Genomic DNA, 24,911 nt, shown 5'->3' on the forward strand with positions numbered 1-24,911 from the left:
TACGATGGAAAACTGGTGAGCATGCTGAGATTGTCTAAACTTCAAATTTAACATGTTTCTAAATAAGGAAGATATCAATATAACTTAGGTTATATTTAAAAAAAAATTTTTCCAAGGTTGATACATCAGACCATTCCATTGTTCTCACCATGAGCATTTCAGAACACTCAGGGTCCTGGACAGCTTCCTAGCACCTGTTCAATACAATAACCCACATGCTGTCTATTCACTACTGAAAACAGAGGACCTACATTCTTCCATGTTATGAGCAGAATATTAATGCAGTCTACAATGGTTTTAGCTTTGGAGCGGCCCCATTATATGGTTGATTTATTCTGAGTTAGCAGGCAGGTATTTTTCACAAGAACTAAAATTGAGCCTGCTATATCTCTTTTGTGCTTACAGAGTAGAATTTGTAACCCATATTTATTAAATTTTAATTTGTTGATTAAAATTTCCTATTAAATTTTAATTTGTTGATTTTAGCACATCATTTTATGTGTAAAGATATTGGAATTCTGATTTTTAATTCTAACATATAAACCATCCCACCCAGCAATATGAGGCTTATAGACAAGATAAGCATGTGCAATATGTGCTTACTCAAGTGCCTGTGAAACTACTGAACAGGCTGGCAAAAAGGGCAGTGATCCTTCTTGCCAGTTCTGGTCCATTGATCCACAACTTGTGTGTACTGCTGCTCATTTAACTAAGAAGGTACCTGGTTAACTGAGAGTGTCCTATCATTAAGCCCATGTCTATCTTTTGTTTAACAAAGAGATCATGAAAGTATTTTCCAAATGACTCACCTTAGTGAAGATATATTGTCTGCTGTATTCCCCTGAGCCTCTGATCTAACCATTCAACCATGAAGGAAAATAATATTACTTTAATATGATTGTTGTTAGTAAATGTGAGCTGGCTGATATTAACCATAACTTCATTTCCTAAGGGTTCATAAACCATCTGTTAAATAATTTAATACTTTCACTAGAGATTCAAATCTATCTCATCATCATTAATTTCTGTAAAGTACTCTTTTCCCATTATAAGATTAATATTGGTGAAAAATTTATGTATAAATATTCTCAGTTGATAGTTGATAGTTGACAAGAGATTGTGCCGCTATACTTACTAAGAAAGAGCAACAAAGTTAACAGAAAAACAAAGGGCATATGCAGTGAATGATGAGGGTGCAGCATGATGGGAGCAGAGGGCTCTTGAGTGGTATAATTAGACAGTTAGATTAGGGTGGGGTATAGTGACTTGTGCCTGTAATCCTAGCACTCTGGGAGACCAAGGCAGGGGAATCCCTTGAGTACAGGAGTTTGAGACTAGCCTGAGCAAGAGCAAGACCTCATCTCCAGAAGTTAGATTAGAATTAAAGCTTATGGGTTGATCATGTGAACGATCTTCTGGGACCCTCTTGATGTATTTGACTTTTACAAGTGTGAGTCTTGATCCATGGATCTAGTGCTGGGAACAGAAAAAAAGGTGGCAAATGATAATGATATTTTCATAAAATAAAAAGATTAAAAGCTTTGACTGGGGTGTGTAAAAAAGATGAGTATAATATTTTGGCTATTTCTGCCTCAAAATATATTCACAGTGTTTGCCAATTTACCATTCATCATTTACCAAAGAAAGTGGAAGTTAATTCAATCAGGACTGGGAGAGAGGTAATATATATATAGATCTAGACTCATGAATCCATAATGTATGTTAAAATGGACAAAAAACCCTGAAGTCTGTCAGAGAGGATAGGACTAGAAATGAGGATCCTGGGAGTCCTCTTAGATTAGCAAGCCCAGCTAGGAGCCCCACAGTATTGCTCAACTCTAAGCAACACCATTCTGACAGAATAATATAATGTGCATGATGCTCCTGGGAGCAGCTGTGTTGACTAGTAATACAAGACCTCATTGAGGTTGTAATATAATATTGTCATAACTGCCCCTAGTAGTTAAGAATAACTTTCTTCTTCTCTTTGCTTAACACATACCTTTAAAAGTCTTTTTTAGTAACCAGGCACGGTGGCTCACACCTGTAATCCTAGCACTCTGAGAGGCTGAGGCAGGTGGATTGCCTGAGCTCAGGAGTTCGAGCAAGAGTGGGACCCTGTCTTTACTAAAAATGGAAAATACTGAGGCAAGAGGATTGCTTGAGCCCAAGAGTTTGAGGTTGCTATAAGCTAGGATGCTACAGAACTCTACCAAGGGTGATAAAGTAAGACTCTGTCTCAAAAAAAAAAAAAAAATCCATTTTAATGTCTTCAGTCTTTTTTATTTTTATTTTTTTGGTATGTATCAGGTTTTTTTTTTTTTCTAGGATGTATTGACACTATTCAGACAGATTCACATTGGTGGATGATCTTCTTTCCACATTTTGTTCATAAGTGCTTCACGTATGAGCAAAATAGTTCCGTAGGCAGTTACGTTAGCCTCTCTTGTTCCTACTGGATCATCTGTAATTATACTGTATGAAGGTTTCCCATCATCTTTGCCATAAATGGTTAATTTCTTTTCTTTGATGTTTCCTTTGAGTTTCCATGTCATAAACTCCTAAGATACACACTAAACCATCCTTACCTTTTTATGAAAAAAAATCAGTTCCACGTGGTTGTTCCCCATGTTTCCCAGTGACTCAACTGAGGTCTCAAAGACACTCTGCATCCTCTCTCTGTAACTTTCTTGTGTGATTTACCACACACTTCCCCCTTTAAATTCTAATCTTCACAGACTAGTACTGTGTTTTCTAAAGTTTTCTCTCTGAACCACAACCACTCCCAACACCCGCCAAGCTTTCAAACTTCCACTGGAAATGTTCTTGATCCATGAGATCACCTAACAAATATCTGACCTTGTATCTTGCCACCTCTTGTCCTTTTGCTAACTTCCTGCCCCTCTCTGACAAGTCTGGTCATTCTCTCAGGCTCCTGGCCAAACTACTGGACAACAGGAACCACAGCAGAGACTTGAAGTAGGGGAATGCCTGCTTCTACCAGTTTGCAGGCAAAGAGGAAGGGAAATTCCTCAATCAGAACATGAAACTCAGAACCAGAAAATACTAGGTTGATTCTCAGGGCCCCCACTTACCAGCTTTGTCAGACAGAGAAAAAACACTCAAACTCCAGAGCCTCTGTTTTCTCGTCTATAAAATGGAAGAAGTAGAATCCACAAAAACCTAGACAGAGAACCCTTTGGATGATCATCTGCAATGACACATGAGAAAGAATTCTGTAATCCATGCAGATGAAAGATTCTTATTATTTTGTTGTTTCTTTTTTTGTTTGTTTTGTTTATCTCTTTTCTTTCAAATACAATGGTAAGAGAGAAGCTCCTAGTACTCTCAGTTGGAAACTGGAAGTGTATGTGCAGTAGAAACATTGTTATATGTGGAGTTTAGGGGGTCTGTGATTACTGGCGCAGTAGTGATCATTCAACCAAGGTGACTATGATAGTCTTTGCTGAAGCTTACATGAGTTTCCATACCTCGCTGCCAGTCATCTCTCTAAAATGTCTCATTATGTGACTGTCCTCCCTAAAAACCTTTCTTTCAATCAGACATTCATTTAGTCACTCATCATTTATTTTCGAAGAGCTTACTATTCTAGAAATACAGAGATCAAACACATTGTCAATCATCGGCCTTTTCACCTTGGCCTTGTTTCCTATGTACATACTTTGCTTCAAATATTCCTAAAATGGCAGCCACTTCCCATCAACTGATTGATTCCTACAAATTTTTCCAAGCTCTGATTAAACTTGAGGGAGCATCCCTGCATCCTGCAAGCTGAGATAGGGTGCCCAGGTGCTCTCCCCTCATTCTGTACATGGTGCCACAGAGTGGCTTACCAGTCAGGGCCCACGTGCCCAGGCTGAGAGCTGGCTGAGGGAAGGGACCTGTGTGTATCTCTAACTCTGTGTCAGGGCCAGCTAGATGCCTTGACACAAAGGCTACTCTCAATAGCAGAGAAGGAGATACATAAACACCTAATTACTACAATAGGGCTTTGCACAACAGTGGTTTGTGCTCACTGCTCTGGGAGCATGACATGACCAGTTCTGCTGGGAGAGGCACAGTGACTTCTCACCTTAGGAGCCAGCTCTTGAGTTGGAGCTGGAGATTGAGCAGCCATCTACCCAGTGGAAAAAAGCGGTGGGAAACGTGTGCAAATTCAGGGATCAGGAGCAAGCATGGTTACTTAGAGAATGGCCAGTGGGTAGACTGGCAGACCAGGAAGGGAGACCAAGGAGGATTGCAAGACCAGACAGTGAAGAATTTGAGACTTTCTCCCAAAGACAATAGGGAGACACTGATGCATGTTAAGTATGGGAAAGATAGATTCATAATTATATTTAGTTCTCTCTTGACTTCAAGTCTGCTGTGAGTTTGTGAATTAAATAATTTTATCAGTCTTTAGTCATTCTTTATAATATTTATGTGCACCTTTTTTTTTACTTAATATCTTTTATCTAAAATTTATTCTTTTATTAGAGTTAGCTTTATTTAAAGAGGAAATTTTATATATTATCCTTATACATTGAAATCTGTCAATTTCTAAGAAAAAATACACACACACACAAGCATTAAAAAAAAAAAAAAAACTAATTTGGATTTCAGCCCTTAGAACATTATAAGCTTTCTAGAATATTCTCAGGCATTTGAGCCATGTTCTGAGAAATACTAGGCGATCTCTTTGTTATATGTAGAGTTCCTTCATTTCCATATATAATGTAATTGTATTAGAAAGTGCTTCTTGTCTGGGTATGGTGGCTCCCTCCTGTAATTATGCTCTTTGTGAGGCAGAGACAGAAGGATCATTTGAGATCGGGAGTTCAAGACCAGTCTGGGCAACATAGTGAAACCACATCTCTACAAAATATATAAAAACAAAATTAGCCAGGCATGGTGGCACCTGCCTATAGTCCCAAATATGTGGGAAGCTGAGGAAGGAAGATTGCTTGAGTCGAGGAGTTTGAGATTGTGTTAAGCTATGATGTCATCACTGCACTCTACCCAGGTGGCAGAGCAAAACCCTGTCTCAAGTAAAAGAAAAAAGAAAAAGAAGAGAGAAAAAAAAACAAGTAAATACCTCTTCTTTCAGATAAGAATCTTACAAATGTATATATATATTTTTAAATACAATATCTTCAGAGATTATGGGATTCCTGAATCTGAGACTGATCTTCCTCTTCCTGGCTCACATTTGTAAAGTTTTTCTATAGGTATGATTCATAACAGTTTTCTTTAATAAAAATTCTCTGGTTAAAGAAAGTTGTCTAATTTTCTTATCTTTTGCATTAGAATGGAAGACTCTCTGAACAAAGGAGCAACCCACTGGTAGTGGGTGAAGTTTATGACTATCACGAAGGCACATATGTATGTGATTACACTCAGTCAGATAATGCAAGTGTATGGACAGTCAGATCTGTTGTTCAAGTGGTAACCATTGGTAAGTGAGATTTTTGTCTCAAGATTTGAGATCTTAACTTCATTTGGCCAAATTAAAGTTATTTTCATTTGGCTTGGTAATTTTTTCCTTTCAGAAACAAGAAAAGAATAGTCATATACTTGCTGTTGTGAAAAGCCTTGATTATGGGCAAACATCCATTTTCCCACCAACCTGGTTCCCATCCCCCAAGGAAGGCTTAGTTCTGAACTATGTTCAAGTATCACAGGTTGGGAATGTTTATGAATTGGTATCTGGTTTGCTTTTGTAATAAATCAAAAATATATTAAATATTTCACACACCAGAAATATTAAGTCACATTCACATATCTAGCTGCATTAACCATGTTAATGGTTTTCCACATGCTTAAAATCTGTTTTTTTTTGTTTGTTTGTTTCTTTAAAGAAACAAAGCATTACAAATATAGTTTGAGGTCTTTGCTCCATCCCTTTCCTTTCCCTTTCTGTGCCTGTGTCATCACATCTTATAGTTTATATCTTTCTCATTTATGTTTTTATGTCTTTTCTATATATGTATGTATCCACTGATAAGATGTTTTGTTATGAAATGTGGTTTTTGTCATAACCCCCATCAGCAAGGAGCAGATTTCTGTTATTCTCAAATGATGATTGGTATTATCAGAGTTTTTGATTGGCATTAATTACATCGGGTTTCTTTTTTTGTTTTCTGCCAATTAACACTAATTGGGAGACTAATAATTGCTTGAATGTCTTCTCATGTGTCTATTGGCACATTGGATCTTTTCCTCTGTGGCTTATCTAAGGACCTTTCCATGAGGTCATTCTACAAGTATCAGCATGAATAAACTATATGGAGTGATTAACTAAACCATGGCTTATACAGTAAACACATAATATAGCCAGACATTCACGTTTCCTATCAAAGAACTACTGACTGGTTGACTTACCTCTTTATAAAGGTATGATTTTTTTTTTTTTCTTTTTTTGGAGTGGGGAGACAGAGTCTCACTCTGTTGCTCCAGGCTAGAGTGCCATGGCATCATCATTCCTCACCTCAACCTCAACTCCTGGGCTCAAGTGATCTTCTTACCTCAACCTCCCAAGTAGCTGGGACTACAGGCGTGTAACACCATGCCCGAATAATTTTTCTATTTTTTAGTAGAGACAGGGTCTCTTATTTGGGCTGGTCTGACTTATGAGCTTAAGCAATCCACCTCTTAGGCCTCACAGAGTGCTAGGATTGCAGGTGTGAGCCACTGCACTCAGATTCTTAGGAAAGATATTAATCATTTTTACCTGCTCTTTGATTATAACATACAAGCCTCATGGAACACCCTAAGACCAAGTTATATAGTCCTGCCTACTTCCTGACCTTTGCACCCTCAAGTAATTCAGACTACCTTTATTTTATTTCAGATTTCATATATATTAGATTTAATTTTATATTAGGCTGCTCCTTGAAAGAGAAGTTAGAATGTGAATTCTCCACTTGCACACCGGCCCCTTGTCCCCTCCAAGTGATGGGTAATTGTTCTTTTACTCAGCCACCACTCAGCCCTTCCAATTCTCGGTAGCATAATCTACTTCTCACTCACATAAAAAATGCCTTGCACCATCTATCGCAACTATTTCAATCAAGCCTTCTCTGTCCTCATTCCTGTCTTCTTCATCTATGTATTCATTCTTACATACATTCATTCCCCACAAATCTTTGTTGCATATCTAATACCTGTCAGGCTTAGAGCTAGAGCTAATGATGTAAGAATGAGAAGCTGGGGCGGCGCCTGTGGCTCAGTGAGTAAGGTGCCAGCCCCATATGCCGAGGGTGGCGGGTTCAAACCCAGCCCCGGCCAAATTGCAACAAAAAAATAGCCGGGCGTTGTGGCGGGCGCCTGTAGTCCCAGCTGCTCGGGAGGCTGAGGCAAGAGAATCGCGTAAGCCCAAGAGTTAGAGGTTGCTGTGAGCCGTGTGACGCCACGGCACTCTACCTGAGGGCAGTACAGTGAGACTCTGTCTCTACAAAAAAAAAAAAAAAAAAAAAGAATGAGAAGCTGAACTCTTCATCTGGCCTTTGAGAACTTACTGTTTGGGGGAGCAAGGCAGGTAGGAAGCAGGCTATGCTGATACAGTGCAGTGGGAGACAGGTGAGAGCCCCCCAAGTCCAAGTGACAACAGGGAGCTAAGTGAAGGTGGAAAGCTGCTATTCCAGGCTGAGGGAGCAGCACAGCTGTTGCCCAGGAAGTGAAAGGGAGCACAGTGCCAGGAACAGGAAGGTCAGCTGAGGGTGAGGGTCTGAGGGTCTGCCATCATACTGTTCTAATAAGTTTGGATTTTATTCCAGGAACAGTGGAACAGTGGGGTGAAGTTATAAGTGGGAAGTGTCATGAATAGATTTGTATTTGAGGCAGATCACTCTGTCTACTGTGCAGAAAGTGAGTTTGAAGAGACAGGATGGAGACCGGGAGAGGAGTCAGGAGGCTGCTGTGGTCAAGCAGACGATTGCTGACAGGGACCTAAACTAGGGAGAGACGGGGCATAGAGTGAAGTGGACAAACCTGAGAAACAGGAGGCACATCTGGAAGAACCTGGTGACTGAGAGCGAGGAAGAGGGAAGGAGTGGCCAAGGATAAGTGCCAGGCTTTGAGTAAGGCAATGGGGCAGACTCTGCAATGTCCCGAGAGAGCCCAATAGTGCAGAGGCTACAGAGAGCACGGGGCTACGTCATAGCAGGTGTGGGTCCAATCCTTCAGAGGTGTCTCTGGGTGCTCTGTGGATAGGTCCAGAGAGGTGATGAGTCAACAGTAAATGATGATGGATTTTGTGCAGAAGACAGGAGAAAGAGAGAAATTAAGAATGCTTTAGTTTCTTGGCCTGGATAAGTTGAGACATGCCATTTAATAAAACTGACAATGCTGAAGAAAAAGAAGGTCTGAGGAGGAAAGTAAGTATGAGGCTTGGAAGGACCTGCCGTCATCCAACTCAAGTAGGTATTTGGCTAAAGCAGCCTGCAGAAGTTCTGGTTGGTAGCATGAATTTGAGATTGGCCAAGTTTCTCATGACAGCTAAAGGCAAGGAACTGAATGAGATTACCTGGGAAGTGAGGATAGGGACAGGAGAATCTAGGACCAGACCAGGCCCTGGAGTGCTCCAGCACTTGGTAAAGTCGGGGAGAGGAGGGAGATCCCCAGAGGAGTCAGAACATGAGTCTGAGAACACACATTGGTGAATCTGTCAGTGGAAAGGTAAGAAGAGCAGGGGGACAAAGTGAAATTGATGCAGGAGACAGATAACTGCCTCTGTCACAGCCCCCTGCAAAGAAGAGGCCTAGAGAGTGAATTGCAGGGGGAGGGGAGGAAGAATGGAAAGAGCAGCAGGAGGGAACTGAGAAGAGCCCTGAAGTGCAAAAGAGGCCCAGAGAAAGGGGTGCCCACAGGACACAGAGAAGTAAGCACAGAGATTGAAGAAAAGTACAGGAACACGGGTTTTAAAAGAAGAGAGGGTCTGGAAGAGAGCATGACAAACAGTCCCAAGGCTATTAAGAGGCAAAGTAGATTAAAAGCTCAACTGTGCCCCATGCATTTAGGTCCAAGGATGTCATGGTGACTTTGGCCATAGCAGTTTCAGCAGAATGATGGGAACAGAAATGAGATTCCATGGCAGGTGAGGAATGGAGGAAATGAGCACATGGAACTCTTTTGAAGAACTTGGCTGAGAAGGAAGGAGAATGAATGAGGCACAGGGTGTTCCTCTTTTTGAAGACAATAAGAGTGAGCATTTTGAACATTGATAAATGCTGATGGGAAGAATAAGAGAGAGAGAAAGAGAACTCAAGACACAAAACAGAGACGGTGTAAATGAAAGAAGGTCCCTGAGCAGTAAGAGTGGACAATGTGGAGAATAAAGCTTTGAATTATGCTTTTACAGGAGATGAGACATCTTCTGGAGAAAGTTTGATAGTGGAGGCATATTGAAAGTTTGTGGGTGGCAGGAGACTGAAGGATAAAATTATTAACTAAGGTCTGGATTCTCCTTTATTGTGAAACATACCGTGAGTTTAAGGATGGAGCAGGTGGGCTCAGGTCTGCCTGACTTGGGCAGTTTCTCAGGTGAATTCTTATTGCTGTTGGATTAGTCAGCCAGATAGCATCAAAAAGAAATCTTGCAGGAGAAGACCAGGATGGAGGCTCAAATCTGTAAGAAATGAGCAGGTTTGGTGAGGGAGAAAACGCACCTGGGCAAATATGGATTAATCAAGGACTGATGTTTTACTAACACCTGCAACCTGGTGTCACAGTCATTCTAGGGGATGAGCTTTTCACATAGAAACTAGACTTGGTGATTACGGATAAAATTTCAAGAGGGAACTCTAAAACATTTAGATTAAACTGTGGCCTTAAACCTAAATCTTCAGCAAACAGGCTGTCTTTCAGATTTCTCAATGCAAATGATGATTTCTCTTGTCACTTTTTAGTGAAAGACACTAATTTCAAACCTGATATCCTGGATCCAGTCAAGGACACACTGGAAGTAGAACTTGGTAAGCTGAGCTTTAACCTTGAAAGAAGATACTGTGCTTCAGAAAGCAGGTATAAGTGTGGTATAAAGAAAAGGGCATCAGCCTTTCTAGTCAAACAGAATTGGGTGTGAATCTTAACTCAGATGCTGATTCATTTTGTGACCTTGCGAATTTACTTAATCCTCCTAAACCTCTGTCATTAAATCTTCAAATAAACATCAAACACTGATATTACAAAGTTTCGTTGAGAAATAGTGGGAAGTGTATACTAAGTGGCTGATGCATTGGACCTGACAGATTGGAGAATCTTTCTTAACTCTCTCTAGAAGCAGGTGGTTATGTATATTGGTTAGGGCCCTTGGTCATATCTATGAATGTGCCAACTTAAGTAGCATCAACTCTTACAAATACGATGTTTGGTCTGGCCTTTAAAAGAATTTTGATGGAATACTACAACCCCAGCTCAAACAATTCACATTCCAAAGTAGTATCTTCTGTTACCCTGTTTCCCCCAAAATAAGACATCCTCCAAAAATAAGACCTTTCCTTACAGGAAAGATAAGACGTCCCCTGAAAATAAGACCTAGCGCATCTTTGGGAGCACACCTTAAAATAAGACACTATCTTATTTTTGGGGAAACAGGGTAGATAAAAGAGAAATTGACTTCTCTGTGGTCTCCTCTCATTTTGCCAATTTCAATAACATCCATATCCTTCCACACAGCCAAATAAGAATTGCTGTGTTTAAACCCAAGTACTGGGTGTTTCCCTCATGTAAGTGTTCTTTTACATGCAAATAAAAGATTCATTTTTGTAGGAATAAATGTAAAAACTGATATTATGGTATACACTCGCTAGGTGGCAGTAGTGGCGTACCTTGATTACAGAAATTGCTTTGGCCACATCAGCAATTTCACTAGGGTGGAAGGAGGAAGAAAGGAGGAAAGAATAAATCAATTCGAAACACTCAAGTTTCATATGGCATTCGTAAATTTAAGGTATTATTAGTGGAAATAGATTAAGGGGCAAAGACAAGTTTTCAAAGGGGGTTCCTAACCATTTTATGGTTAGATACTAAGCATGAGGGTGACCATATCTAGATTTTCCTCACGGAGAAAATGGGTAGAAAGAAGCTAATCTAATAACACACATGCTCATCCATAGGGAATTGTTCAGAAAAGCAGCTGAGTATCTAAATAATATTTTCTTTAATGTATATGCCACAATAGCCTCATGATTTTCATTTAATTTGTAAATACTGGTTGGGGAAATGTCTTCTATGGATGCCCTTTGCTCTTCAATGGTAGAGCCGGTCAATGAAACTCCCTGTTTTTCTAATGTCTCAATCAAACCACATCAGGACCTTCAACAATAGGATCACACTTATCTTCATTTTCAGAACATTCCGTCAGTTACATGGTTGAGATATCAACATTCCCCACTAAAGACAAATGTACCTTTTTTGTGTGTTTCTGAATGAGATATATAGATGTTTCATTATTTCTGACACAACCAGCCATTTCCCTGCAGACCTGACTCTGTCAGGAAACAGTCTTCTGGGCAAATCCACTATGGGAGCAGGGAAGAAGATAAAATTCTCACCAGCTTACTTCCTGCTTTTTCTGGCCTTTTCATTTTCAGGAAAGCCTTTAACTATTAGTTGCAAAGTACGATTTGGCTTTGAAAGGATGTCTAAATATATAATAAGATGGTATATCAAAGATTCTGAACACGAGTGGGACATCTTGGAGTGTGAGAACAAAAGGTAAGAAGAAAACTCTCCAATTCTATTTTCTGTAACCCGAAGGAGAAGCTTTCACCTTTAGGAACCTCTAAGAAGCACACACGGAGTTGATGGTGCAGCCACAAGCACCAATTAATGGTGGAAATAGAAGTGTAGAAATGCAAAGTGAAAAAGGCCATTGAATGAAAGATTTAGGTTGTTTTAAAGCTCACTTTGTATCAACAGTTTGATGTGGCTGTTTTTAAAGTCAAGCTGTGAGGCAGACAGACACACTGACCCAGGCTTGAAGATAAGTAACACATCCGACGAGTAGGAAAGAAAGGCCCAGTTCCCACGTCACTCCTGCTGTCCATTCAGAGTGCGTGGTGAGTGTAAGATTGTGGATGTGCAGAGTTGTGTGGAAAGTATCCAGAGGAAGTGGCACCCAATAAGGAGTCTGGGAAAAAAATGTGTGAAGTGAGTAGGTACAAACACAGCAACTTCAAAAAGGAGACTCAGAAGTTGGCTTTCTGTCTTGAAATACTTGTAGGTTATTTATTTTTTATAAGAAATTAGAGGCTGAGGTGTGGGGATTGCTTGAACACAAGAGTTTGAGGTTGCTATGAACTAGACAGACAGAAGGGAACAGGGTACTCTAGCCTAGGCAACAGAGTCTGAGACTCTGTCTCAAAAAAAAGGAATTAAACTTAAGTTTGTTGCTCCCTGGAGCACAGAACCCAGATCAGTGGTCAGAATTTACTGGTAAGCAGTTTCGGTCAACAGAAAGGAAAACTCTCTAGATATTCAAGACATTCAGAGCTAATCAGTGCCTCAGAAAGTTGGTCTCCAGCCCCTGGAGTGTCACAGGGCTTGAATCCAATCATGTCCAATCAGACATGTTGCTAAAGGATGCATTTGCTCATTTTTCAATAAATACACGTGACACATTTTGAAAAGTGTATATCATTACAAAAAAGGAAGGACAAATTTTGGTAACAACAATAAAATTTAGCAAGAATTCTTAAGTTTAGTGAAGTTGTTGAGGCCCATCTTAACGTGACATTATGTTAAAGTTGAGAGTAGGAGGGTATGGAAAAGAGAGTATTCTTTTAAAGGATACTCTATCCACTCTCGGGTTTGAGTTTCTTCTCTCTGTGTTGGCAATGTGACCTTAACCTCTGTGAGACCTCATCACCTCCACCTTGTTCATACCCCCATGGATGATAACCTCCACATTGCCAGATCACCATAAGGGGCAGACACAGGAGAGGTGATATGCTTATCACAGTCTGTGGCAAGTAGGAAGCACTTGATGAATAACAGCTGGTATCGTAGGCTCAGAGCATCATAGCTTCAAATACCAGCCTCCTGAACAAGATTTCTTAACATGAACAGAGATCGTAGATTGGCAAAATTGTAAGAAAATGCTAAGACTCACAACTCTCTGGATGGGACAGAAGGGCACAGGCCCAGAAAGCAGGCTGCTATTCCCTGGCAATGTGACTTGGGGTTTCTCACCTACCTTCTTTGCCTTTTTCATGTCGCTGGCCCAGTGAGGATGATCATATTATGACTTTGTAGGATTCCTGGGAGATGATGAATAGAGGAGATTAGAGAATCCATATTCACTACTCGGAAGAGTGCCCAGTACATAGTAAACCTTCAGTAAAAGTTTGTCATTTATAATATTGTTCTTATAGTAATGTTATTATGTGCTCTCCTGGGGGAATTCTTAGAAGGTCAGATTAGGCCCACAAGTAAATTGTGGCTTAGTATAAATGCTTAATAGAGCCAGCAATTTAATTAAGAATGATCCCTCTTTGACCATCTTATATTTTTCTGGTATCTTCTCATACTATTAATCTCACAGTTCTTCTAAAACCAAACTATTGGCTGCTTATAGGCATTCCAAATGCTGCAAATGGGTGTCATTTCACGTAACTGAATGTGTGTGGCATTTTTTCTCTTTTCCTAGTATTAGATCCACTCTAGGGGATGAAGTCTTTGAGTGTGATGTCATTTTGAAGAAAGTTACTCAACGTGATCTTCGCAAGAAGTTTGTTTGCTTTGCTCAGAACTCCATGGGGAATAGAACCAGGTCCATCCAACTTAAGGAGAAGAGAGGAGGTATGCCTGGAAGGTCACCCAGAATGTATGCAACAGCTTTTACTTGAGATAGGAGGAACTTTTCTAAAGAATAGTAATAACGATGATAGAAATGAATACTCTCTAGTGCCAGATGTTGTTCTAAGCACTTTGTCTGCGTTAACCCACTTAGTACTTTGACCAAAGCCACACATCAAGTAAATTACATATCAGTGGTCCAGAACTGGTCCTCTTAACTAATACTATTCCTGTGGGGACTGTGTTGGAAAAGCCATTCATTTATTCATTCATTCACTTATTCATTCATTCCACAAATACCTACAGGGCATGCCCTATGTGGCAGGAATTGTGCTAAGACTCGGCTCCTTTTCCTATTTTCCTTTCATTGCTTCCAAATCCGGAGGACAGTATGGATGCATGTCCTGATGGTTGGAGAATGGAGAAGAGAAAGAGTAATCTTGCTCAGTGTTCAGAATAACATGTGTATAGCACAGATTATAGCCTTTTAAAAAGCTAGAGTAGAAATTCCAGGTGAGAAATAGCTGCTAAGTTTCTTTAAGAACATGCCCAGAGAGGAGGTTGATACCATTCCCTCATTCATTCAGTTAATAGATGGCTACAGTACAGGCAGGTTTGAATGTGTATGAGGCTTCAGCCAGACAAAGTTTGCTCCTGGCCTACAATGGTGGCTTTCCTCACTGGAAGTGCAAAGGACAGCCTTGTGTTAGGTGTGAGGGAGTGTGCCAAGGTCAGCCAGACATGACTCCAGGTCTCAGGAGGTTTAAACTTTAGTGGGGATGATTATATATGAAATTAGTTTACAATATATACAGTGTGAAAAGTGTGAACATGTGGAGATTTATAGGGGAAAAATACATAAAATTGCTACAATGTGTTTCCTAGATCATACCAATCAGGAATTGCCCTTTCTCCTGGATCTAGAGTTATAAGACAGATCTCAAGACAAGATTTAAAACAGTTCCATCTTGGAAAGAACTGCTGCCAGTTCCAGTGACTTTCATAAAATAATGGGATAGAAAGGGTGCTGGGTAGCTATAGTGTCGGTCTGCGTGGTCTTGGCCCAGGACTGCTGCCCCTGCACTTGCTCATGGTGGCGTGTTTCCCCAGTGCTGCTCCTGTATGTCCTGCTCGGCACTGTCGTGACTCTGGTGGGTGTGCTGGCGGTGAGTGTGCTCCTTTACCAGCACTGGATTGAAATAGTGCTGCTCTTCCGAACCTACCAGAGTAAGGACGAGACGCTTGGGGGTAAGGACATCCCAACATGTGACCCTCTGACTTTTCCCCTCCTAATTGACATAGAGCAGGACAAGAATCCGTCAGTACCCCTTGCCTTTGTTTCCTCAGACTTGTGTTTGGAAAGAAATTTTGATGCCTCCTGATAGCCAGGGCAGAGATTGTGAAAAGACTTCAAGAAAGGGATGTCCCTTGTGGATAAGGTCATGCCTCTGAGGGTTCAAGACCTTCCTCCGACTCTAGTAGCTTCACACTGGGAGAGGGTGGAGAAACAATGAGTTTCTTATTTTTCAATCCAGTTGCCAGTAATCTTAAAACAATGCTGTCACGAGACGTGGTGGATGTGAAAATAACCTCTTTGCTAACCAACGTAAGGCAAGATGGCAAATGACTTAACATCTCTGTACTTTAGTTTCTGCATCTATAAAATAAAATGGCAATAGCACCAATCGCAAGGATGATGTGAGGACTCACTACCATATTATTAAGACACATTAAGCATTTGGAATGATGCTTAGTACAGGGTAAACAGCCAGGATGTGCCAGCTATAGCTGTTTTCTTGAGGACAGGAGTATAAGCCAATTATGGCTAGTAGCTACTTTAATTTTCACAACAAACCAAGCAGACACAGATAAAGTCACGTGTCCCAAACTGAAACACTGTGAGGCCTTAGAGTTTTAGATTCAGACACAGGCTATCTAGTCTAAGAGTTCCCATTAGCTAATACCTTGGTTAGCTTCATCTGTAAAATGAGAAGCTTTAAGATGGTGGAAATGCTCTTTAAAGTGGGATGTCCTTTAATAATAAAATCCAATTACTATTACTGCCGAGAACATATCTGTCGATTTTCTCAAGAGACAGGATCATCATGTTCATTCATGTTCGCATCTGTAGAAAAGAAGAGCTGCTTCCATCCTTTTCTAGTCCTGGGTTAGAATGTTTGCAGTTCTACTAGATGATTCTATTGCTTGGAAAGAACAGAATCCCCTTCTGTGGCCTTTCAGGGGGTATTTATATCACTGGGAGGCCTCTCCAAACCCCAGAGCTTTTGCCACTCTAGGAATTCAGTGAGATCCCTGGGGAAACAATAAGTAAAGAAATGCATCAGTTGCATCTTTCTTTAGACTAATTATTGAGAATATATGCTAGAAATTCTTTGGCCAAACATGTTTTTAGGATTTTTTAAATTGTCTTTTTAGAATGGAGCCAATCCATGTCTTAATCACTTCCCTAGGTGATTTCAAGTGTCTTCTACTGAAATTCTATTTACCTTAAGCTTCTAAAGCTTTCGTACAAGACTCAGTGAAGAGTCAAATATTTCAACATGTCCTTTCTTGTCTCAAAGACAAAATAGTGTTTGCTGTACAGGCAGAATTCCTTCCTTATCCTGAATCTTGGCCTTTCCATTTTCTATGGTATCTGAGGGTTCAACCTCGGATGTCATGGTCTATCCCATAAGGAATTTTATGAACTATAAAGGCCAAACTCCAGGATAAGGAAATCAATCCTACTGATCAGCAAAGACTCCTTTTTGGCTGGCCAGCAACTGGAAGATGGACGTACTTTGACTACAACATTCAAAGAGGGTCCACTCTTCATCTTGTGTTAAGACTTCGTGGTGGTGCTAAGGAAAGGAAAAAGATGTGTTATACCACTCCCAAGAAGAGTAAGCGTAAGAGAGAGAAGGTTAATCTGGCTGGCTTGAAACAATATAAGATGGATGAAAATGTCAAAATAAGTAGCCTTTGTTTAAGTGTTCTTCAGATGAGTGAGGTACTGGAGTTTTTATAGCAGCCACATTTATAGACATTATTGTGGCATTTTTTGTGTAACTGACTGTTTCAACAAACCAGAAGACAAGTAATTACACATGAGTTAATAAAAGACGTGAACTAAAAGAAAATAATAACAAAGACAAAATAGTGATGGGATCTGGGTTTTTAAGCACAGTCGTGCGGTGCCCTCTGCTGGACAATCTTATGTTTTTCAGCAAAATGATTACTTTGAGGTTAACACCAAATGTCTAAACTTTTAGAGTCATACAATGTGAGAATTGGGGAGGACCAGGAAGGATGTCTAATAACACCACTATCTAATTTTATGACTAAAGACATGTAGTTTCCAAATTATAGAAAAATTCTAGTTTGTTGGTGTTTCTCCTGATACGGAGGGTAATACAGGCAACTCTGGTGTGTGTGACACATTGGCACTGCAGGGCACCTACCTGCCAACCACACACCTTGAGTTCTTCCCCTGCACCTGTATGTGAGCTGCATCCACAGATTAGCTTCCACCCTCGCCTTGGCTCTTTGGCATCCATCCTTCTCTCTTGACTCTTGGACACCCCCCCGCCTCCCACTGGGTAGCTGCACTTCCATCCACCGAGGCCTCTGTTTAGATCCACCTTGAGCAGGTGTGCTGCTAAATATCATCAGCCACCCAGCGCTATTGTCTACCATTTTGTAACAACACTATTTAACAGGGATGTGAACCCTACATATCTTATTTCAAAGCTGAGTCAAGTGAGTTAACTTTGGGGATTTTTCTCCTTCCAGGCAGCTCTTTAGCACATCCACTAATCAGTGTGACTTTGTATTACTATAGTCAACAGAAGCATCTGAAGTCTTTCAAATACCCGACAACAAAGTCTCCAAATACAGTTTCCCATTAGAAGGGAGGGGAATGGACATTTATGTCATGCCTGCTGTGAGCCAGACCCTGAGCACCACATGTACATTATCTCACACAGCCCTTCAAACAGCCTGTTGGGGAGCTAATGTCACCCCCATTTTACAAATGGGGGGGTTCATCTTTAGGTGCATGTACTGCAAGCACTCCAAGGAGGTATTTTTTTCCTCCTATGGATGAGATGTGGTGAGTTTTAGTACTGAGCTTGCTGGATCTTACCACTCTTTGGTAGAGCAGACTCCTCTTTGATGTATTAAGTGATGAGACAGAAACACTGCAGATGCAAAGAAGGCTCAGAGGAACTCTTGAGTACGCAAGATTTAATCAGAGAAGAGCCCAGATGTTTGATCTAACCTCAGTGGCAATGCAAGAGTGCTTCATAAATTAGAATTCGATTGATGGTGGACAGTCAATACCACTCAGTGGCATGGTTTGGAAATGGGTGCAGCTGCTGTTGTTAATTTTTCAAAATCAATTTTGTAAGGATCTTAAATCTTATTCATTATCCATTTATCATGCATTTCAAGCATATGTATATATACCATAATAGTTAAAAAAAAAAAAAAGCAAATGGCTTACCGTTTTTGGTTGTTCCTGTTCCTCAGATAAAAAGGAATTTGATGCTTTCATATCCTATGCAAAACGAAGCTGTTTTGAGAGCGAGTCGGCCTCATCTGTGAGTGAAGAATGCTTGGCCCTTAATCTTTTCCCTGAGGTTTTAGAAAACAAATATGGATATACCTTGTGTTTGTTTGAAAGAGATGTGGCCCCAGGAGGAGGTAAGTCCTATATGTCAAGAAAAAGCTACAGAACAAAAAGGGTAGTTAAGTGCAAGCTCCGCCTACTGTTTTCTGTCATTCTGTCTTTTGGGATATACACCTTTTGTGAGATTTCATGAACACAGAACATCTTGGGCCACAACACAGAAAAGCATGTATTTCAAGTGACCTGTACTATCATGAAAAAGATTATCTTCAGAAGAATGTAATAATATGGGGCCCTTCCAGAACAACGGTATCTTTCCTGCCTTTGCAGTTGGAAGTTGTCTTTGTCATCCCAAACAAGTGGATCCCTGGCTTTATGGGACTCTGCCTCTCACAAACCTCAGCATGGTTTCATGAGGCTCTTCAGGCATGGGCCCAGCCCTGGCCACCAGCAGGTCTCCAAACCTTGGTTGTCCTGTGGCCTCCCTGTCCTCAGACATTCCCCTCAAGGAGCCCGAAACATTCCAGGCTCATTCTAATTTTACCTCATTCCAATGTGCTCTGCTTCTAGACAATTTGGTGAGTTAGAACCCAAAGGAAGGAATGTAAAATTAAGGGTCACTAGACTCTAGAGTGTATCTTCAACTATAAATAGAGTTGATATATTAACAGTGATGATGTAAACATGTCTCCTTTCCTCCTCACCTAAGAGCATCCATTGCAATGAACTCTCTGGTTATATCTGAGAGATTCAAGCTTATTGTGACTCAACTTCTAACAATTTCAATTAAAAGTATTTAAATTCTTTATTTCCAGTGTATGCAGAAGACATCATGCATATTATTCAGAAAAGTAGAAGAGGAATATTTATCTTGAGCCCCAACTATATCAATGGACCTTGTGTCTTTGAATTACAAGCAGCTGTGAATCTTGCCTTGGCTGATCAAACACTAAAACTCATTTTAATTAAGTTCTCTTCCTTCCAAGAGCCAGAGTCTCTACCTCATCTTGTGAAAAAAGGTCTCAGGGTTTTGCCCACAGTCACCTGGAAAGGCTTAAAATCAGTCCCTCCCAATTCCAGGTTCTGGACTGAAATGCGCTACCACATGCCTGTGAAAAACTCTAAGGGATTCTCGTGGAACCAACTCAGAATTATCCCAAGGTTTCTCAACTTAGAAAGGACTCAGTAAAATAGCAGCCACTGGGAGGAGCTCCCAGCCCAGGCAATGGTGGAGCCAGCCCTGGCCCACCTCCCCTCTAGTCTCACAGATGGAGATCATTGCTGGACAGGACACACAGTGTGGATCAGGCCAGTAGGAAATTGAAACCGTTTCCTGCTAGCCACAAACAAGACTGACAGACACTGGAATGAGACTGAAGCTGTGGTTTGGAGCCTTTGATTTCCAGAACTGGACAAAGGGAGAGCAAATCCTCTAGACCTTGCCTACATTCGGCACATGACACCGGCAAGATCTTCCTAGTGGTCTGAGCAAAGCAGATGCAGCTTTGTGGGTATGACTGTTACATCCATCCTGTATTGTACATATGACTTTATGTATGTTTACCATCAAATAAATATTATTTTCCTAGAAACCAGTGATTTCAACTCTGTCTAAAGCATTTCCATAGAGAAGACAATTTTTACTCCATGTTTTCCCATCAACTCTGGAGTACAGGAAGTAAGTATCAAAGGTAGAGACCAATGGGACACAGAGTAGACAAGGCCATTGTTAGTTTCTACTGTATCCTAATGGGAGGTGCCTGCTCAGGGTGGAAGGAACTCTTTCCTTTGGGCCCATGCAGTCTGTGCCAGAATATAGACTTGGGGAGAAGTGTGGGATTAATTTTAGTTTCTCTTTGTGCTGTTGGTCAGAAACCTTTGTTCTGCACATAATGTATACAATCTTACTCTGGGCCACTAGAAATAGCCAATTGGGCCAACATTAGTAGACCAGTGAGGTAAAGGACTATATGAGCAGTTCCATACAAAGTAGAGAGGGAGTGGCAAGAATTAACAGCCAAGCGTTGAAAGTCTGGGCTGGTTAAAAGGCAGCAGTGGTGGAGCTTGAACAGGCATTAGGCTGAGCCATTTGCTATAGAGGCTTGCTTTTGTTCTGTGTGCTTCCTGACCCAGTGGTCTCAGTTTAAGCCCTCCTAAGTAGTGGAGTGATGGGTTGAAGGGCTAAATAGTTGTTCCCAATAGACAAGGCTATTTCCATTCTCACGAATTTGTTTTGATTCCAAGAGTTCAACCTGCATTAAATATCAAACCCTCATGCTCTATCGTCCCTGATAGAATAGAGTGATTCACCATTTCAGCAACAAAGAAAAGCAGTTTCTGGACTCACTTGTATGTAATGAGTCACATCTACCCAATATAATCAAGTTCAGAGCGGCTAAAAGTCATGGTCATCTGGCCCCTTTTGTGCCTGTGTGAAATTCTCTTCAGCTCATTCTTCACAGAGGTACCCACATCATAAAAACCACTGTGGCTTTGGCACCAAGTAACATCCTTGTTGGAAATTTCAGTGATAGAGTTAACGATGAGTTAAAGGGTATAAATTATTCCTGGAGGAAGTTTCTGATGGGCAGGATCATTGCAGGGCGTCAGCGGGGAGGAACCCACACTGTCATTGTGCTTTTATGTTTTGGTGATGGCCAGGATCCCTGGCTTTTCTGCCAGATGCTCTCTGAGATCTAAGGCTCAGACATTTCTTTTGGACATTTCATCCAGGTTTATCTTATTCTAAGATAGACACTACTGTAACCACACTATTCAGAGTTCTGGACTTTTGTCCTTAGTTTTATAGAAAATCAAACTGAGCCTCAAGTTTGTATATATACAAAAGAAGAAGTATCTAGCTCTAATATTTATAGAAGATACTCTTTCCAGGTTACTAGGTACCCTAAAGATGATAAATTAACATTCAGGACAAAGGGTTATTTATATTTCTTACACGTAAATTAACTAAAATAAAGCAGATAACCAAAACAAAATTTCCATGTATAGGAGACTGATTTTAATCTAACAATTGGAGTCAGTGGAATACAATTAGTGAAAAAGTATTAATTTCCCATCACACTTGGAAATGAGGTGGCCATATGTTCTGGTACCTAGTTTACACTTGTTGTCCAGTATAGTTATTATGGTGTTCTCTTTCACTCTGGAAATGTCCTAGTTTGGGTGATGGCCAGCCTATTCCTGATACACACCATAGAGTACTCCTTTCTGATGCTATATCATAACATAGGCAGTTCTCAGAGCTTTCCTTGTGTCCTTTAGTTTTTAATATCTGTGTTTTCCATGTTGTAATTCCAGGTAAGACGAAGTAAACACACATTATCCCATCTCTTACTCTTATTTCAGCCACAAAACCCAGACAACATGCATACAAAAATCAATTTGCGATTTCTAAAAAGTGTATAAAAGCAGAAAGATTGCAGAAGATAGGAATTCAAAATTCCACAATTTTAATTTCCTCCAGTATCTCCTAACTTAGACTCAGTACAGTTTGAAACACAGAAGTTGACATGATTAACGGAAAGTGCTTCAGAGGAAGCATTCTAGTTCTAGCTCAGAGACTAGGGAAGGTTTTTCCTAACTCTCCTGTATTTTCTTTCCCATGTTCTTTCACTGCTCAGCCCCTAAGAAATCCTGTGGTGGCAACAGTGGCAATAGAGTCCTAAAGAGCCTACATCTCTGAGGAAGGGGAATTGTCTACTCTGATGTAAGGAGCTATGGTCCCGAGAGAGTGTGGCAAGCCTCTATTGATTTTTTCCTCTTTTTCTGTCATCTTACCATTTGGTTACACAGATGAAAGCAATTGTGAGAAGTTCACTGCAGACTGGGGTAAATAAAGCCTCAATGCTTTGGCAGGAAAACTGCACAGAGGAGAGAAAAGGTCCATGGATCCCAAAAGTGCTGTGCAGATGGAAGAGAAGAGCCCAGGAAAACCCATAAAGCTGTTTGTAAACTCCAGGGCTCAACCCAAGCTGTGCACGTATGACTGTCACCCTAAATGATATATCATAAACTCTGAGAATGGAACTGTAGGACAGAAAACTTCCTGAGTCCCAAACTGGCCACTGGAAGGTATACATATGGATGGGGTAGGTCCAAGTAGGAATGAAAGGCAGTGAAGGAGAACTGACACTGAAACCACAGGCTGATTAAAGTTTGGGGCCTTAATTCCACTGGGTCAAATCCTACTGCCAAAACAAAAATAACATTCTACATAGGATTTCAACAAGACTCAGAATTGCATAACAAAATATTAAAAACATTCAAGATACAATCTCTTGAAAGCAAAATATAACATTTTCTCATAAGGTTTCTCAGTGTAGGTATGTGTAATATATAAGTTAAATACCACATAAAAGAGAGACTGTAGGGAGATCTGTATGATGATAAGATATATACATACCACTTGAAGTGGTAAAATACTGATTTCAAGTAGAATGTGGAGGCAATAGTATATTTTAATTTATTGGGCAACTGCAAAAAAACAAATAAAAAACCAAATAGTGTTAAAACATGATAGACAATGGAATATTATCCAGATTTTTTAAAAAAGGAATTTGTACAATATCCCACAACATGGATGGAATTTGTAAGCATTTTTCTAGGTGAAATAAGCCTGACATATAAAGACAAACTGCATGCCTCTACTTATATAAGAAATCTAAAATAGTTATATTCATAAAAATCAAGGAATTAAATTGTGGTTATCAGAAACTGAAGGGCAGGGGAAATGAAGAATTATTAATCAACAGATATAAGGTATCTGTTAAATAGATGAATGAACTCTACAGATCATCTGTACAACATTGTGACTATAGTCAACAATAATGTGTTATACACTTAAACTTCATCAAGAGAATAAATCTCATGTTAAGTGTTTTTGCCACTTTAGTTATTCCATATTTGAAAACTCACATTTTAAAATGGAATAATAAAAATATGTAAATATCCCAAAAGAAGGGAAAAGAAAAACAAAGAAACAAGACATTGAGGAAATAAACAGAAATCTGTTTATTCAGTGCATACAGAAAACTGTAGACATAAATCCAAACATAATAATTATATGTAAAATATCTAAACACCGTAATTTAAAAGCAGATATTATTAGCATGGATTGTTCAATTGAGTCAAACTTATTTTTACTAGAGATATGTCCTTACAAAAGCATCCTTCAAATACAGTAGGTTAAAAGTAAAAGTGAAATGAAAATATATGCACAGAGGGATGGAGGGAGGGGGGTGGGGCCTTAGTGTGTGTCACACTTTATGGGGGCAAGATATGATTGCAAGAGGGACTTTACCTAACAATTGCAATCAGTGTAACTGGCTTATTGTACCCTCAATGAATCCCCAACAATAAAAAAAAAAAAAGAAGAAGAAAGCTAAAGTGCCTATATAGACATTGGCTAAAGCAGACTTCAGAGCAAAATAAAATAAAATAAAATAAAATAAAAAATTACCAGGGATAAAGATAAATATTACATTATGGTGAAAGAATAAATTTACCAAGAAGACATAACAATCCTAATTGTGTATTCATTTAACAATAATGATTTAAAAACACATTAAGGAAAAAGCTACAGAATTGAAAAGAAAAATAGATAAATTCGCAATTATAGTTGGATATTTCAGTATTTTTCTCTCAGATATCAGTAAAACCAGTAAACAGAAATTTAGCAAAGATATAAAAGAACTGAACAGCACCACTTAATTAGTATTTTTCTGGACCTATTTGACAATTATAGGATGCTCCACCCAACAACAGCAAATACACATTCTCTTGATGTGCACAGAGAACTTTCACCAAGATAAACCATATCCTAGATTGTAAAATAAAAATTAAGAAGAATTTAAAAATTGAAACTGGGGGAATTTTGGTAAGATGGCTGACTGGTAGCAACCCTTGACAGAAGATACTGAGCAGAGGAAGAAAAACTGGACAGAATTGGACTCTGTGAAGCCAAAGGTGGGGATCTCAGCCAAGAAAGAAGTCCAGCAAGCTGTAACTCCAAAGAAGAGCACTCAGGAAAACAAATTTCAGGTACAAAGCCTATTGACTAGACCCCTTCCCCAAGCAGGAAGCCTGCCGCAGGCTATCTGCAAATGAACAGGGAACAAAACACCTCTCATTTTACATCGCTGGAGAGAGCCACTAAACTCCAGGTCTCTATCTCCAGGGAGGTCCCACTTATGAACATAGACACTACCCCACCAGGCACAAAATTGAACAGCTATTTCCCCCCAACAAGTCCAAATTCCCAGTCCATCCTTCCCCATCACATGGCAGTCTGAAGTTCTGCCCACTGAAGAGCACAGAGTGTTTGGTCCTGTCCTGAGATATCTGGGCATAGTGTGGATTGCCAACCATCAGGACAGAATCTGTGACTAACGCGGAAGAAAGAGGGTGTGGGAATAAAGGGACACTTGGTGGGAGGAGGAGCAGTACCCTGGTCATGACTATGCCC

The 24,911-nt window shown here is 40.1% G+C and overlaps 1 protein-coding gene across 1 annotated transcript in view; it reads left to right on the top strand.

Annotated features, from left to right (window-relative positions):
- IL18RAP (interleukin 18 receptor accessory protein) overlaps positions 1–19,757 on the top strand; it is a 37,278-nt gene extending 17,521 nt beyond the window's left edge. The window contains exons 7-13 of the mRNA XM_053589956.1: positions 5,308–5,455; positions 9,906–9,971; positions 11,592–11,715; positions 13,649–13,800; positions 14,908–15,045; positions 18,328–18,501; positions 19,243–19,757. Coding sequence (XP_053445931.1) covers positions 5,308–5,455; positions 9,906–9,971; positions 11,592–11,715; positions 13,649–13,800; positions 14,908–15,045; positions 18,328–18,501; positions 19,243–19,616 — 1,176 coding nt within the window. The 3' untranslated portion in view covers positions 19,617–19,757. The remainder of the gene's footprint in view (positions 1–5,307; positions 5,456–9,905; positions 9,972–11,591; positions 11,716–13,648; positions 13,801–14,907; positions 15,046–18,327; positions 18,502–19,242) is intronic.
- The last annotated feature ends 5,154 nt before the right edge of the window (positions 19,758–24,911 follow it).

This window comes from Nycticebus coucang, chromosome 4 (assembly GCF_027406575.1).
Source record: "Nycticebus coucang isolate mNycCou1 chromosome 4, mNycCou1.pri, whole genome shotgun sequence".
In the NCBI taxonomy this organism is placed as follows: Eukaryota; Metazoa; Chordata; class Mammalia; order Primates; family Lorisidae; genus Nycticebus; species Nycticebus coucang.